At 43.0% G+C, this 18,339-nt stretch overlaps 1 protein-coding gene across 4 annotated transcripts in view; it reads right to left on the reverse strand.

Annotated features, from left to right (window-relative positions):
• The window catches only part of ATF2 (activating transcription factor 2), a 102,821-nt gene that overhangs the window by 4,624 nt on the left and 79,858 nt on the right, over positions 1–18,339 (reverse strand). For 2 of the 4 annotated variants that reach the window (XM_075933683.2, XM_075933672.2), the window contains one exon: positions 3,303–3,397. In XM_075933683.2, the coding sequence (XP_075789798.1) occupies positions 3,303–3,397 (95 nt within the window). Of the gene's footprint in view, positions 1–811; positions 3,398–18,339 lie in introns of those variants that run through there. The other 2 variants (XM_075933684.2, XM_089779767.1) reach the window with 1 other exon arrangement.

Genomic DNA, 18,339 nt, shown 5'->3' on the forward strand with positions numbered 1-18,339 from the left:
TTTCTACATTAAACTTCTGTAAGAATGAATGACTACTCCAGAATTTAAGTTTAGTTTTCTCATTACATTTACACAAAATAACTGTATATACAAATCTAGCTGCAAAGGATGCAGTCAGGTTCTTCCTGTTTGCCTTGTTTTACTATCTCTGTTTCAGAGTTATGTGGAGGGGTTTTGGAAACCATGTCTTCTTAGTACTTAGGATTGACACATACAGAATGCACCACTTTACAAATTTACATGCTTACACTGAATGTACTTTCAAGATGCATTTATGAGAGTAAAACTTAACCAACTCAAATATTCTGAAAAAGCAAGCAATTTATTTTTTCATTTGATTGAAGTGTCATAAGTTTTGCAGTATTTCCTCTATTTTCAACATAGCTACTGTGTTTATTAAGGGATTATACGAGTTATCTGTAGATTTAGGTTACTGCTGTAACTATACAGATTATTAACTGAAAGGACTCCCCCCCCCCAAAAAAAAACCCCAACACTCATCACCCCCCAAAAAACATATTAAACTTTGCTATGGAACTCACTGCAAATAGAAATCAGGTTGAACCATATCAGTGACCTATAGGTTATGTTGCAAGACTCCTTTCTGATGCCCATCTCCTGATCCTGGAACTAATGATGTAAGAATAATTCTTCAAAGCAAAGTGGTTTGAATCAAAGGGTAGAAGAACGGAATTTGACTCCATCTTTAGGATACAGGGTTGTTCTTCTACATTTATAAAATGTTACATTGACACTCTGGTCCTTATTTCCATATAAATGCTAACAAGAGAAAGAAGTCTGAGTACACCACTACATTTTAAAACAGTTATAATTTCATTAAAATAGGAACATAATTTAAAGATTATTCTCTGATGATTTACTCATGCAAATTGCATATGAAAGAAAACAGTACAGTTTGTGAAACATGTCAAATGTAAAGACTCAAAATGCTAAGTACAGAAGTAGTGTGACGTGTCTCAAAACGGAATTCATAGTTGTACTTCTCCATTTGCTGAGCACAGACAGGTTTATTATTATTCCTTTCCCAATGGCATTGATGAATTCATTAAAATGTTTACACGTTTCCTCACGCTTACGTAGACTTATTTTACAGGCACAACAGCTTTATTTAAAAAAATCACTTGAATAAATAATGTAAAAATGTCTTAGTGTTTAGGAGAGAGAATGATAATGTAACCAATGAGGTTTTTATCTAGTTTGCTAAAATTACAATGAAAAGTAATAACTGTATACCTGCATAATTCACATTTTGTGCCTTTGAGATCAACTACATTCTCACAAGACTTATGGTATATTTTACCACTGTGGACTTTTTCAATAACTAACTGCCCCCATTAAACTGGTAAAAGTATTTAAACATATGGGTTTAGCAACTCAAAAATTATTTCCTTGTTTTTAAAATACAAAATATTTAGAATTTCTATTATTTTCACACATACAGCACTGAAATGATATACACACAATTCAGATAAGTCTTTGTCCAGTTTTGATTATAGTACGGTTGTATATTATACAAATTATGTTCTTCCTCTGTATTACCAATTACATTTCATATATTTAAAATTGAATCTCATAAGGAATTGGATAGCACTGAGATTTAAAACAGTGTAGCATGGAGAAGGAAGAGAAAATGAACTACTCAACCCATTATAAATGCATTAAATCTTTGTTATATACATAATGGAATCCTGTCTTACTGCCAATATTTGCTATTCTTTTGCTATTATACAAAGTTTTCTGACCTGAAAGCACAAACCTACTCCCCCACATATAATCTATTGTAAAATATTGTACTATATTTTGAACATGAGCAAAGAATCCAAATAGGTAATGGCACATTTAAAAAACTCAATATCCCACAGATGACTGGATAATGAGAAGAAGTGTACCTACAATCATCCCATCAGAAACAAACATACATCATGGAATGTTAGTTACCCAAGTTTGCACTGTATATAACATTTTTAAACTGCAATCTATCAGCCAGCATCACATTGAAGGCATCTTTAAACATTCAAGCAAAGACTGCTGGCATAAACTACTGAACCATTCTCACACACATACACACCCACATTATAATTACATTGTTTCCAAGATATGGTAGATACTGATTTTTCCACAAGAAAGGTATCAAAATTTTGCTACTAAAAGATGACAGTGCTTACACAAGAATTAAGTACAAGTTAGCTTGCAAATACAAGACAATGACAAAGAAGAGAAGAAGTGTTGTTTAACAAAGGTCTCTTAGGCTTCTCTGGCATCCATATGTGTGTATGAGTAAATTCCTTAGTCTGTGATTCAAAAATCCACAAAGTATCAAGCTATTTATGAAAATTATTTCGTATCTGATAACCCTGTATTGTACAACATCTGTTTACTACTAGCCTCAAATGGTAGTTGCAGTCCACTGTTTTGACAGCAGAAATAAAGTTCCCCCTTTAAAAGTAAAATGTTGAAAAAATTGGCATCAGTTTTTAAAGAAAATCTAGTTAGTAATAACCCTCACCTGGTTTGCGTATGTGCATAAAAGTACTTTATGTCCCTACATCATACTGGCCCTGTTAAACAATTTTTTTTAAAAAACCAAACAAAACAATTAACAAGCCAAACAAAATGGTACATATGACATAAAGCAAACATTTTCTCCCAATGTTCTTTCTCTCAATGTGCAAAACAATAAAAAAGGCAAAAAGACTAAAAGCAAATGCACTGTTACTGTCTTTTTCTCTTGCCTAGTGCTTTATGACCTTGATAACATTACAAAGTCAATAGGGACTATGCAGAACTTTGGTATAAAATGTCACATAATATTACTATCACAGTCTTGGGGATGAGCTTTAACAATTCACCCCAATGTTGGTTGAAATCATACCAAATTAAAAGTGAAATAAACCACATTGTACTGTTCACACACTTTACACATTGAGCACTCAAAATAATTAATAAACTAACTTTTTTAAAAAAAATCATTCTACGAGGAGACTAGAAACTGTTGAGTCTCCTCTTGATCTGCCAATCTTTAACGCCAAATTTAAATCTGAATTTTAAAAATGAATATTTTTAAGCTACTTTTTTTAGATAGTGACTGGTCTTGTTTTCCCTTTAAAGTCACAAGTGTATATCTAAGAAACTGTTGCAATGCAAGTTTTTAATCAACTTCCTGAAGGTTGTGACTGGGAAGGAGCCACAACAATCTGTGAAAGCACTGGCTCTGTATTCTGGTCCGCCATCTGGGTGAGAACTGACGTGGCTACGGCTTCTGCCTTGGAGGTTGAACTTACTCCATTGGAAGTGCTGACAGAACTATGCTGAATTGCTTCTGTATGTGGACTACTTGGCACTGAAATGTCTTCAGAACTGTCATCTTTATCTGCAGCTAAAGACAAAAAAATCATTTGCTGTTTTTTCTAAAACATGTATAATTTTATTCAGATATCTAATAAGAGTCCTGTAAATAATCACAATTACCAGTATATACATAAAGACATTTGTCAACTATTTATTGTTACTAATTATTTTATAAAGATGAACAGGCAACTTGGTTTATATTTTTTCTATAAACAGAAAACGCCCCCACACAAGACAGAATGTTAGCATATTAATGGCAGATGCATTTTCAAATGATTGTTCCCACCTATATAAACCACAGTTATTTTTGGTTGATTTTTCATCTAGTTCAGCAATTGATGACTACACAACACCTGAGTCTAATGATGAATGTAGATGAGAATAATATTTATAGTTTAAATGCAACCAGCTGTTCTATAGTCATATGAATTAATTGGAGTAAGATTTTAAAAAACCCACAAGATACTGCATTTGACTAGTAATTCAGTAAGCGAATCACTCTCAGCTTGATAATTAATATTTATGAAAATCTGTCTAATACTGTAAATTGTTATTGCTTAGTTGGACAATAAAGTTTTCAATAAACAAAATCTTCATTCTTTCAACAAGATGAAATTAAATTAATTTTGCTTAGCACTTAAATATCTGCCAATAAGTCTTAATTAACATGACATGAAAGTCTATAAAAATGAGAAGGCATCCAAAAATGTCAAAGTACTCAAATGAATTACTCAAACATTCCTGTCCACATTTTTTATCATCACAAAATCTTAGTATTAAAAAATCAAAACTTTACTTCCTGTGCAAATTTGTTTTTTAAAAATAGGAATTATTCTTTCAATAAATGCATCAGCTATATTAAACAAAAAAAAGTCCTTTAATTTAGAGCAGAGAAAGTTTTCCTAAAATCCCCTTTTGTATGTATTTCATTTATGAAAAGCAAGCCAATAAGAAGTGAAATTCACATCAATAGATTACCTTCACATTCAGCTTTGGAGTTAACTATCTTGAATAATTCTGTATTATCTGCAAATTTTGGCACCTTGTATTCACCCCTTTCCCCAGATCATTTATGAATATGTTGAACAGGTTCAGGTAGATATCCATGGAGGAACCTCACTATTAATCTCTCTCAATTGTGATAGCAGAATGTTCATTTGTAATCTTTTTTCATATATTTTAACCAGTTACTGACTCATGACAGGTTCTACCCTCTTATTCCATGACTTGACTATTTAGTTTTCTTTGGTGAGGAAACTTGTTAAAAGATTCCTGAAGTCAAAAGTACTGTGTCAACTGGATTACCCTGCACTTTTAGATAGTGAACCAGGATTTCCCTATACAAATGCCACATTGACTCTCTCTCCCCCAACATATCATGTTAATCTATGGGCACATCTACACTATGGAGGTAACGTTGAATCTAATATGGTTGATTTCGTATCACCCAATTTTGTGAAGTTGAAGGGCCGTGTTCTCACTGTGGGAAAGTATTGAGTATGGTCAAAGTAGCGTGTCCCTATTAGGGAGCATAGCATTGACTCAGAGCAAGGCAGCTTTGAATTCTGGGCTATGCTCATGGTGCTCTCTGGGTCCAAAATTCTACAGTGGGTGCTTGGAGGGGCTCATGCTGCCAGCTTCCTGTAAGGCACCCATCTAGTCCCTCCACCCTTGCATGAGATCAAGGGGAAGCAGTGTGCTCGCACCTTGTGGTGCCCTCGTCACCCATTCAAATGTCATAGAAGCGCGAGCATGGAGCTCGCTTTGCAGCAAACCATTGTGATGGCATTGTGGTGAGCCTAATTGTGCATTATTTGGACAGCATATGCATGCCACTCCACTAGGAAGAGAATGAGGAGCTGATCATGTAAGGCTTGGCGCTGAGGCTGGCACTCATGCTAGCGCAGCTGCCAGCCAATCTTCCGGACACAGTAGAACATTTGTTCTGGCGCAGCAACACAAGCTCAGACTGGTGGGACTGCATGGTAATGCACTCATGGGACCATCAGCAGTGGCTGCAGAACTTCCAAATGCAGAAGGCCACGTTCTTGAAACTTTGCAAATGGCTTGCCTCTGCCCTGAGGTGCCAGAATGCCCAAATGAGACCCGCTTTGGCCATGGAGAAGCAAGTGGCAATTACCCTATCAAAGCTTGCAATGCCAAACAGCTATTGGTCAATAGCAAATCAGTTTGGAATGGGGAAATCTACAGTGGGGGTTGCTGTTATACGAGTAGCCAAAGAGATCAATAACATCGTGCTACAGAAGGTTGTGACTCTGTGGGTATGTCTAGATTACATGCCTCTGTCGTCAGAGGCATGTAGATTAGGCTACCAGACATAGTAAAATGAAGCGGCGATTTAAATAATTGCCGCTTCATTTAAATTTACATGGCTGCCGCACTGAGCCGACAAACAGCTGATCAGCTGTTTGTCGGCTCAGCGCGATAGTCTGGACGCGCAGGTGTCGACATCAAAGGTATTTGTCGACCACCCAGGTAAACCTCATTCCAGGAGGCATACCTGGGTGGTCGACAAATACCTTTGATGTCGACACCTGCGCGTCCAGACTATCGCGCTGAGCCGACAAACAGCTGATCAGCTGTTTGTTGGCTCAGCGCGGCAGCCATGTAAATTTAAATGAAGCGGCGATTATTTAAATCGCCGCTTCATTTTACTATATCTGGTAGCCTAATCTACATGCCTCTGGCGACAGAGGCATGTAGTCTAGACGTACCCTGTGAAACATGGCTACTGTAGTGGATGGCTTTGCCTTTATAGGGTTTCTTATCTACAGTAGAGTCACAGACGGAATGCATATCTCCATCTTGGCTCCTGATCATCTTGCCTTGGAGTACACAAACCGCAAGAAGTATTTCCACCATGGTGCTAGTGGATCACAAGGGCCGTTTCACTGACATCAATGTGCCATAGTTGGGAAAGATGCACGATGCTCACATCTTTAGCAACTCCTGCCTCCTTCAAACGATGCACAGTGGCAACTTTTCCCCCAGACAGGAAAATCAGAGTGGGAGAAGCGGAAATGCCTATTGGAGATCCAGCCTACCCCTTGTTCCCGGGGCTCATGAAGCCATACATGGGCAGCCCCAGCAATGAGCAGTTCAACAATATGCTGAGTAGGTACTGAATGGTGGTTGACTGTGCATTTGTATGTTTAAAAGGAAGATTTAGGAGTCTCCTGACTCAAGTGGACCTCTGTGAACGCAACATTTCCTTTGTGGTGTTGTATGCTCCATAATCTGAGAGGGCATGTCTACACTTGCAGCTTAATTCAAACGAGGGCTGCAAATGTAGGCATTCGGAAGTGCAAATCAAGCCCAGGATTTAAATATCCCGCGCTTGATTTGCATCTTCCTGGCCAGGCGCCATTTTTGAAATTTACAAGCCCTAAGTAACTGCCCGCGTCTATGCGTAGCAGTGAAACGGGTGTTCGAAATAAAGCTCTATTTCGAACTACCTGTTAAACCTCATTGCAGGAGGAACAGGTAGTTCAAACTAGGGCTTATTTTGAACGCCTGTTTCACTGCCGCGTGTAGACGCGGGCAGTAACTTAGGGCTTGTAAATTAAAAAAAAAAAAATTGGCGCCTGGCTAGGAAGATGCAAATCAAGCACGGGATATTTAAATCCCGGGCTTGATTTGCAATTCCGAATGCCTACATTTGCAGCCCTAGTTCAAATTAGGCTGCAAGTGTAGACATACCCAGAGAGAACACGGGGAAAATTATCTGGCAGGGGGAGGGGCTGAGGCAGAGCGCCAGCCCTAGCCAGACACTTTGAGCAGCTGGACACCAGTGTGATGAGGAGAGCACAGCAAGGGGCAGAACAAATCAGAGAGGCCTTGAAGAATATTTTTATCAAGACTTTTTTTTGAGACTCTCCCATGTGACTCTTCACAAGTTAACCCTGCATTTTTCTTCAATCCCCTAACTCCACCGCTGCCATTCAATGAAGAAAGAGACCACTATTCAAAGAACAGGAGTTTTTATTTGGGGAAAACAGCAGAGAAAGGAATGAAGTGGGAACCTGAAGAGGGAAGGGGAGCTCAGGAATGGGAGCTAGATGGCCTTCTGCCTACTGAGGGCCTGGAACATCTGGCTTCCTGTATGTTCCCTCCCTCACTCCATGTCCAAGCCTGGTGGTGGAAGCAACGAGGCTGGGGATGTCATCGGAGCAGATGTGGCTCGGGGAGGAGGCCTTTTCCAGATACGATGGCACATGCTCCATTACTACAATCAGGGAGGTGAACATGGTCTTGGGCTGCCTTGCCTGCTGCTCCCTGGCAGCTCTTCTTTCCTGGTGCTCTGGTCCAGGCGCTCTGCCTGCATCTCCTCCACAAGGGAATGCATGCTGTCCATCCCCTCATGGAACATGTTCTTCTTTGTGCGTTTTTGCCTGCAGATCTCAGCCAGGCAGGCAGATGCTGTAGGAGGGGAAGTTCACACCGAGCTGGCTGCTGGCCCAGCTGCAAACAAGTTACAAGGGCAGACTTTACAATATTGTGTTATGCCTAACCCTAATCTGTTAGTCTGTACCACAGGTCTCTAAAGACAAAAGGAGATGTGTTCCATGCAAGGCCAAATGTTTGCTTTAAAATGGGCACTTTACAGCAGGTGCTCAGACATCTCAGGGTAGTATCAGAATGCACTCCGTCTGGAGGCAGGCAGACATGGTAAGGAGCCAGCCGCAGCATGAGCCTGCAGGTAATGATGGGTGGGAGAGGGTAGCTTCTCACTGTGTATGGCACACGTGGCTTCCTGGGGACACTGCTTCTTTTTCTGCCCACAGCAACGGGGGACACTGGGGATGTTGTGCATCTGGCACACTTGGTTTCATGGGAAGAGTGCTAAAAGCTTCCCTATCTCCTTCCTCCAGGTTGCCATGCAAGAGATCAGTCTTCTCCAAATCACAGAGAGTGATCAGGAGCATATGCTGATTGAATGTAGCCATAAACCTGGGCCTTATGTTGCAATGCTTTGTGGTTCAATGACACCAGACCACTTCCTGGTGTCTTGGCGAGAAAAAGTGTCCTACCGCAGAAGATGGTAAAAGGCTGGCCTCCCCAAAATCCTTGTGAGAAGGATTAAAGAGTTCCTATGTGAGAGCTTCATGGAACTATGCAGACTAGACTCCTGCTCCATCTGCAGAGACATTAACAAGTTGTTTCCATGTTGTGTAGGCAACAGAACATGCCACACATCACACTCCATTGCCTTAATCCAGATGTAGTTAGACAAAGTCTGTAAAATTCACCCGAAGTACCATTCCTGGGGTTGCTGCTGGACTGGGAGACATCCTGGGAGGGGTCTGGTTCCAGCATCATGACCAGCTCCTGGGTGTCAGGGATCACCAGCTGGCTAGTCATCTCCTCCTCCTCCTGCCCCTCTGTCAGCATCTCGCCAAGACACCTCCATGCTGATGCTACACATGTCTTGGCAAGAATCCAAGACCACTCTGGGGAAGCTGGCCAGACCCCCTAAAAAATGATGTCCATATGCTTGTAGTAGCGCCACGAGAGAGGTTCTGCTCCAATTTCACTTTCCTCCTCCGCTGCTTACGGTAGGACTACCTCAGCTACTTGATTTTCACTCAGCATCCCTGGAGTGCCTTTAGCCACTGGGCAGCTTGCAATCTCGTCACAGGTGTCAGCGTTCCTTTTGCTGATTTGGAGCTCAGAGAGAATGGCTTCATCTCCCTACTCCTTGATGATGTGCAACATCTCCTAGACACTACACACTGGCGTTCTTCTGCACCCCTGGGAACTGAAACCCGTGGGAACAGAAGTACTCAAAGTTGCTGCAGTGTTGCTAGGACTGCTCAGGGTCATTTCCACATTTACTTTGGTGTGCTGCTTGCTTAGAATGTACTTGCAACACTGGCCACACAGGAAAGGCCAATCAATGTTTTCCACAGCTTTTGTTCTCACCATGGAGAGCAGTAAAGACACAAGTTCTGGCCAGAATGGTCAAGGCAGGGAACTGCAGGAGGCCTCCTGGAGGCTTGTAACCTCAACTTTCTGGCAATGCTGCATCTACACTACAGTAAATTTGACTGGGCAAGACTAGGAGTAGAGTTACTCATTAAAAGCAGTACTTAAATTAACTTGCTTGACTCTTAAGATAGGCACAACAGGCTTGGTAGTGTGGCCATGTCACTTAGATCAGTGGTTCCCAACCTTTTTTAAATCTTGGACTGGAAAACCCATTCACAAACATTTGGTGGACTGCTAACATTTTGTTTTAATATTTGCGTATTCATTAAGCAAATAATGAATATTCAAATATGCAAATAAATGTTACAGGTCCTCTAAAAGTTTGTGAATGGGTTTGCTGGTCTGCTATATAAAAAGCCCTGTCCCCCAGAGCCTCTCAGTGCCAGTCCTATCTCCTAGAGCCCCCACCTCTCCTCTATGCCCCAGCACAAACCACTGACTCAAGTTCCCTGCAGCCAACCCTCCCCAGTGTCAGCCTCCTGTTTCCAGAGCCCCACTGCACCCAACCCCCCCAAAACCCCTCCAATGCCAGCTCCCAGTCCCCAATATTAGTGTTCCCCAGTCCCAGCCCTATCCCTATAGCACCCCACTCCAAGTCCCCAGCACTAGCCCCGCTCTCTTCATCTAGCCCTGTGCTGCCTCCCAGATGCACGATGCTGCCCAGATTGCAGCAGCTCTAAGGCTGCTGTTCCAGGCTCTGCGCGACCCTCCTGCCATGCAGTGAACCACTTTTCTGCAGCCAAGAGGAGACCCCACCCCTGCCTGGGGCTTGTTGGCCAAGAGGCAGGGCAGGGCACGCCTCTCCCAACAGCTGTGGTGGGAGGGGAGGTGCTGGGCAGTATATCCCAGCCCACAGAACCGCCGCTGCCTGGCAGTGAGCAGTCTGCAGCCCGGCACCAGTCCATGGGCTGGTGGTTGGGAACCGTTTGACTTAGATAATCAACCATATGTGGCTAAAGTTGATGTAAAATCCTAGTGTAGACAAGGCCTATGTGTCTGAACATTTTGTTCCTTACTATAGTTTCTATCAGTTACCTGCACTGAAGTTAGGCTTACCAGCCTGTAACTTCAATGATGGTCTTTGAAGCCTTTTAAAAAATAATATGCACAATTTTAGCTAACTTTCAGTCTTCTGGTATGGAAGAGGATATAAGCAATAGGTTACATACAAGAGCTAGTAGTTCTGTAATTTCATATTTGAATTCTTTCAGAGCTACTGGGTGAATACCATTTGGTCCTGGTGACCTAATACTGTTTAATTTATCAAGATGTTCTAAAACCCCCTCTACTGACACTTCAATTAAGCATAGTTCTTCAGATCTGTCACCTAAAAAGAATGACTTGAGTGTAGGGATCTCCCCTATATCCTCTGCAGTGAAGACTGATGCAAAGAATTAATTTAGATTCTCCACAGTGGACTTGTTTTCCTTGAGTGCTCCTTCAGCATTTCAAGCATCCAGTTGTTCCACTGTCTCATTGGCAGGCTTCTCGGTTTTGATATATTTAAAAAATAGGTCAATATTACGTTTTTGTATCCTTAGCTAGTTCCTCTTCAAATTCTTTCTTGGCCTGATATATTATACTTTTACATTGTTTATGAAGTGTTTATGCACCTTCCTGTTTTTTTCCTCCCCCAAACAATGCTCTTTTGCTTCTCACCACCTTATGGTTTCCGCTGTTTACTCATGGTGACATTATCTGGTGTTACTTAAAAAAAAAAAAAAAAAAAAAAAAAGATAGACATTTAGTTTGAAACTATTACAGTGTTTATGGAATGAGTTCTATTTCCAAGAGTGCAGTGTTGATCCTTTGGAACAGATTGCTACAAAATTCCTATTCATTTAGATAGCATGATTTGTAAACTGTTTCTTTTTTAAAATGGATGCTTCAAACATCAAAGGAATCAGAAATTATATCAAGAAAAGAGCCAAAGTTCAGACTGGTGGCTGTTTTCACACATCTCAAAAGATCACATGGCAAGGGATGTGAGAGAAAGAAAAGGAGGTAGAACAAATGGCTTCAAAAGCTGTTCAAGTCCCTAAACCGGGCTGGAGCCATTGAAGGCGAGGAGCATGGAGGGGGAAAAAGGAAGAAGAGAAAAAGTTCATTCATTCAGTGTGCAGCATTTGGTAATGGTCACATCCTCGGCATTTCATACTCCATTAGCAGCAGCACCACCATCATACCTATACTGAAGTAAAACCAAATTAAAATGGAGATGCAAAGAGGTTAGAGATCTGTCCCTGAAAAATAATGGAAACTTCAATGCAATTTCCTGCATTTTACAAAATGAAGAGATTAAAAAAACATTTGATGGAAAAATAAAACAAGAATGCTGTGAAGTGTCCTTTCTCCCTTGGAGAGAATGATGTAGTGAATGGAACATCTTTAGAGAGAGAATGTACAATGACTCCCCCCAGCTGACATCTCTTCTTCCCCATCGGGCGCTGCTGTAACTGCACCAGCTCCCTTCTGCAGCTCACATTTTCAAGTACTCTGCCTGGTGAGTCCTTTGTATCACCCACCAGAGGAAAAAAAAAAGGAAATCTGGACCACCTTTCAAGGGCTAGCCTCTACTTTTAAGAGAGTCTCTGCCTCCACTTCATACTGATTCCCAAAAAACACCAACATTTCTTTAATTTAACCCCTGAAAAATGAGCAAATATGCATAGTATAGCAATCAGAAATAAAAACTTGTTGGTTGAGATACTCTCTCAGAAACTAGGGATGCTAGTTATCAGTTAATTGAATAGTCAACTGACCACATGAATTTTTAGCAGTTCCCATCCTTTTTATACTGCACACTAGCAAACTCATTCAAACGTTTTTGAAGGACCAGCATGAAAGCATTTGCATATTCACTGTTGTGATTATTTTTAAGCAGTCATGTGGGTTTTTTTACATTGTATCTGTACACACAATGCATGTCATTCATTGGCCTTAACCTGTATGCTGATTCCTATGCACTTAATGTTTTTTAGTTTTTAATGATCAGTATTAGCTTAAATTTTATTTTTCCTATAGTTTTATCAATAAATGCAGAGTTATACAGTAGGAAATCTGTGCCAAACCAATAGTGAAGTATCCTTTCCCCAAATAATGTGAAGCCTAAAGGCATAAAAGCATACAGCGTGGCAGATCAAAATCATGGGGGGTGCCCCCTCCCCAACACAACTCCAGCCCCATTATCCCACCCTAGCTGCCTGGGTACTGCAGCTCCTGCTTAGCCCCCATCGCCCCTCCAGTGAGTCCCCAAGCCAGCTAATAAAGGCAAAAGCAGCTGATTCCCACTGGAAATCAATGAGAACTGGGTACCAAAGGACAGAGCTACACCAAAGGTTTGCCAATACAGCAAACCCACCTACTGAAGATTCAGTTTCTACTGACAAAAAAAAATAAAAACGCTTTTTCTGGTATCTCTTATACTAGATCCCCAAGCGAAATCAGCTATACCAGCAAAAATAATTTTATGTTGGTATAACTGTGTCTACAATAGGGTTCTTGGAGTATAATAATAATGTGAAGTAAAAAGGCACTCACTCAGCATGCCAGCTACAATTTCTAGGAGATTGTTGGCCTGACTCCATTTTGTGCCATTAAAAAACACTCCCTAAAAACCTTGGGGCAGATCCTCAGCTGGCATAAATCAGCATTAAGGAGAGGCTCCCACCAAGTGGCAAGGGAGGGGAACAGACTTGCCTGGGCAGTTGGTCAAGTGCTTCAGCCATCCATCACGAGGTCCTGCCAGCTAGGCCACATAGTGGCCACCAGAGCTGGGACCAAGGTCACGGTGAAGCTATTCCAGTAGGGACAGCCTCATCACAGCCCCAGCTCCAGCACACCTGGTTACCCGTCACACCACTCACCCTGCTGCTGTGTGGGGAACCCCAGTGGGCTGTAGTGCTGGGTCCAAGCAGTTACTGCGGGATGCAGAGCAGCCTCCACCCATGGTGAGCCTGGGCCTGCCACAGGCAGGACTGCTTTGTGGCAGCTTCCCCTGCCCTCCCCCAACTGCTGTCTCTGATAGAGGGAGGAGTGTGGAGCAGGTGGCACCATGGAGTCGGTGCTGGGGGAGCCAGCTTTTACGCTGGGTCCCCTCAGCCCTGGTTCCTGCGACCCCTCTTTGCTGCCACTGATTCAGAGGCAGCCGGGGTTGGGGGAGGGAGGGAGGGCAGGGGAGGAAGGAATGCGAGTAGTCGACTAGATTAACCAATAAGCCTAGGCCTATTGGTTAATCGACTAGTCAACTACCCGTTCTCATCCCTTTCAGGAACATTTACTTAGGTGTTACTATCTCTATATAAAACTCAGACTTAACACTAATTAAAATAAAAAGTAATAACTTTGGGTCCAACTGAAGATTTTATCCACACCAAGCTTAAAAGAATATTTGAAAATGGGATGGTGCCCCGGAGGGTAGCTCACGGCATGTCCTGACAATCTGAAGTTTAGAGGCATGGCATGGCATTTTCAGAAGGCTGACAAAGGATAAAATTAAGAACTTGCTTTTGAAGAGCAAAAAATTCTACTCAGTGGAAACATAGTGAGAGCCTAGACAACAACTTGACATAAAAGGAAACTTTTTTTCATAAGTCTGAAGTAAAAAATTGAGGTGGAAAATTTTGCAGAGTATAAAAAAAACATAAAATTGCATTTTGATACATCTATTGAACAATCAAGCTTTTATGCACCAAGCTTTTAGGGCCAGCATCTTGAGATCCTAATGTACGAATAGTTGAATCTGGAAGCCATTGTGACAGGGTGGCATTAACACTAAATTTGTGCAAATTCAGTGGTCTTGATGGGCTCCAACTAAAAATCAGAAAAAACTTAATGATCTACAAGTGGACACAGCGTAAGAGCCAAACTTGTGATTGGTACACTGAAATGCTGAAAAGCTAAGATATTTATCACATAAATAATCCTGATGATTTCACAATTCTTTTACAGTTGTCTTTATTTTATTTTGACAGTCTTCTGCATATACAGGCAGTCCCCGGGTTACGCGGATCCGGCTTATGTTGGATCCGCACTTACGAACGGGGCTTTTCTCGCCCTGGAGGACGCGGGCAGCAGGACCGCCCAGACGCACCATGGTCCCGCCGCCCGCGTCCTCCAGGGCGAGAAAAGCTGCTCCGTGTCTCCCTGGTCTGCTTGGGGGGGGCGCCCCCAGGAGACCAGGGAGACACGGAGCAAAGCCGCGGAGGACCCAGGCGGCGGGACCGCGGCGCATCTGGGCGGTCCCCCCGCCTGGGTCCTCCGCAGCTTTGCTCCGCATCTCCCTGGTCTGCTGGGGGGGGAGGGGGGGAGAAGAAGCAGCTAGTGCGCCCCCCCCCCCCAGCAGACCAGGCTTTTCTCAGGACGCCTGTGGTAGAGCAGCTGGGGCGCTGCCGGTTGGTCCTGTAGCGCCGCTCCTGGCGCTACTGGACCAACCCGGCAGCACCCCAGCTGCTCTGCCCCAGGCGTCCTGATTCAGCCGCTGCTGGTCAGTTTTAGCAGCGGCTGAATCAGGACGCCTGGGGCAGAGCAGCTGGGGTGCTGCTGGGTTGGTCCAGTAGCGCCGAGGAGCGGCCACGCTACTGGACCAACCCAGCAGCACCCCAGCTGCTCTGCCCCAGGCGTCCCCAAGTCAGCCGCTGCTTAAACTGACCAGCGGCTGACTACAGGAAGCCTGAGGCAGAGTTGCTCTGCCCCGGGCTTCCTGGAATCAGCCGCTGATCAGTTTCAGCAGCAGCTGACTTGGGGACGCCTGGGGTTCCTAAGTTGAATCTGTAGGTAAGTCGGAACTGGCGTCCCGATTCAGCCGCTGTTGAAACTGATCAGTTGCTGATTCCAGGAAGCCCGGGGCAGAGCAACTCTGGGGCTTCCTGTAGTCAGCCGCTGGTCAGTTTCAGCAGCGGCTGAATCTGGACGCCAGTTCCGACTTACATACAGATTCAGCTTAGGAACAAACCTACAGTCCCTATCTTGTACGTAACCCGGGGACTGCCTGTACAGCACAGTTCTGCCCCTTCACTTTTGGAAATAGACTAGACTGTGGGGAATTCTGAAGAAATTAACAAGCTTCTAAATGTGAGTAATACTTCATTGGTACACTAAAAAGTATTGTGACATTACTCAGTCATCCAAATGGGAAAATATTACAAATACTTTCTTCTACAGGTATGCTATGACTAGAGCTGGTTGAAGTTTTTTTTAATCAAAAACGGAGATTTGGGTCAAGCAAAGAAATTAAGTAAATGAATGAATTTCACTATATTGTTTTGGTTTAAAAGAAATATTGTTATACTGCTTTGGTTTAAAGAAATCTGGAAAAAAATCTGGAGAAATAAATCTATATTCTTATTTTCCAAATGAAAATTATGATTTTTCTTCTTAAAATATCTTCTTTCAAATTTTATTTAAAAAAAAGATAAAACTCAAAAGTGAAATGAAATGTTTTGGGTCATATGAAACAGTTCGTTCTCTCAAAAATTTTTGTTTTTTTGTATTTTTCATTTGCTGATCTTTTTCTGGAAATACCAGCAAACAAAAAAACAAAAACAAAAAATCAATTATTTACACAGTTGTAACAGCTTGGATGAGCTTGGTGAAAATATGCTGAATGGACAGTCTCAAGTGCAGAATGCAATACTGAAGATGAAGTCTCCAGAGATAAAACCAAATACTGCTGATGCATGGGGGACTATGGGAATATGCAGGTCAACATGTAGGCAAGTCTAAAGAAGCCAAAAAATTCTAATGTGGTAGTTAAATCACTGAAAGGGTTGACTTATTTTGAACAATTTGCAAGCACTGGATTTACATTATTATTATAATGGTTAGACTAATTGTTTCTTTACAATTAAATAGCACAAGAATAAAATAATTGTTGATTCAATTAAGGCTGGATTACAGCCCCTATTTTTAGTAAGGTTTATTCAAATACAATCATCTAGTGCTCTGGAAGCTTCCTAAATCTTAAACAGAAGTAAAGGTCTCAAATCTATAATTCTCCAACTACCCTGTGTCCCTTCACAACTATTCATTCTCCCTCATTTCTCCCCATCCTCCACGCCAAGAAGAATTCTAAGAGGTAATACAGGCTTTGCAGCAATGTGTTCCTGAAATTAGATCTGAAATGAGACTCTAAATAGAAAACACAAGATTTAGTTTTCTCTTGTAAATTACACACAAAGAACATTTTTAAATTGTAAGTACTCATTCAAGAAATTTCCCAAACAACTGACCAATAGTGTATCTGCTTGGACTAGCCTATCTGCTTTGGAAGATCACAAATTTATACATGGTTGACACGCTGCTTCGAGGTTTCATCAAAACAACGACATGAAATGTAATTACTTCTCTTTTTGCCTTTTCTGGTTTCTCAGTCATTATCACCCCTTAGAAGCAAGTGAAAGGTACTTAAAGTAACTGAAAAATCCTAGCAAGGAAGAGGTACCCCTTAGCTCTTATGCTTTTCACTCTCTATGAAGCAGAAATTGTTCAAAAGATCTTTTAAAGGTATCTAAAGAATTGTCAAATTCTGCAATGCCATTGATGTACTTGTGCCAGTTTAAGTGCATTTTAAGTGAAACTCCATTAAGTTTTGGCTTGAATTGTTAAAACCATGTCTGCAGGGTATAAATTAACGGTCTCAGCAGCACACAGTACCTCGCACTGCAGGAGCATTCTAACTCTGCTCTTTGGCCTCATCTTTACCACACAAGATGTTGAGAAACTATTTAATGCTTTTTAAAAAGTTCAGCTAACATGGTCATGCTGCTGCTGTAGATGGGGCATAACTTTGTTCATTTTTACTGTGGGGCTGTGCCCCCTGCTTGCTATACTTGCCAACCTGCCCCCCCCCCCGGGGGTAGGCAGCTACGGCTCTCCCACTAGCTGCCGGGGAGTACCAGGTTGAGGCGTGGCAGTTCTAGCCCCCCCCCCCCCCCCCGAGGCTGCGCCAGCTCTGGCTCTCCCCCCTACTACCTCGGCCTCAGCAGCCCTGGTGCTCTCCTCCCAGCCACTGTGGAGGACAGGGAGGGGAGGAGGCCAGGCCAGCCCTGGCCCCACCCCCTTCCTGGCCCTCTCCCCGCAGCCGCTGGGAGGTTGGACTGCAGACAGGCCCAGCTCTCACCCCCAGCCGCTGGAAGGTTGGGCCGGGCTGGGCCCTGTCCACAGGAGGCTCAGCTCTCTCTCCCCATCCACCTTGATGGTGGGGGCGGAAGGCTGAGGTTATGCCAGCCACAGCCTTATCTCCTTCCCCCACCTATGGCCTTGCCAGACCCAGCTCTCACCCCCTAGGTATGAGGGGGTTTGGCCGGGCAGAGGTCTCACTGCGGCCAGGCCTGGCTCTCACCCCCAGCTGTTGAGAGTTGGGCCAGGCTGAAGCCCCCCAGCATAGGGAAGGCTGTATGCCTCAGGGCTCCTGCAGCTCCCCCCAAGCATGGGGGAGAGGAGAGGTCACATGGCTCTCAGCTCCCGAGAGCATGGGGGAGGCGGGAGGCCACGTGGCTGAGGGAGGGCCTGCAGGATGCAGAGTAACGCATGATATCACTCTGTCATCCCAAAGGAAAAGTTTGAGACAGAGACAGATTTGAATTATTTTTCTATTCATGCAACAACCACAATCATCAACTAAAGCTATTTCAATTGGTACTTGCTATAATTAATCATATAGACTTACACGTACGTGTGTGTGTGTGGGGGGGGGGGAGGCGGGGCGGGGCAGTCCAAATATCTGTAAGATTAAGATACTATTTCATTCTCTTAAGGGTACGGCTAGACGGTGGGGGTTTTTTTGGGAGGTATCCCAAAAAAACTGCCGTGTCCAGGGAATGCGTTTGCTCTTCCGCCTTTTTTTGCGGAAGAGCAAACACACTCTTTCAAAAGCCCCTGTATTCCTTGTTCCACAAGAAACAAGGGGGCTTTCAAAAGAGGGTTTTTTTCCCCAGAATTTGGCCCAGTCTAGATGGGCCA

Source organism: Pelodiscus sinensis, chromosome 7 (assembly GCF_052426305.1).
Source record: "Pelodiscus sinensis isolate ZL-2025 chromosome 7, ASM5242630v1, whole genome shotgun sequence".
In the NCBI taxonomy this organism is placed as follows: domain Eukaryota; kingdom Metazoa; phylum Chordata; order Testudines; family Trionychidae; genus Pelodiscus; species Pelodiscus sinensis.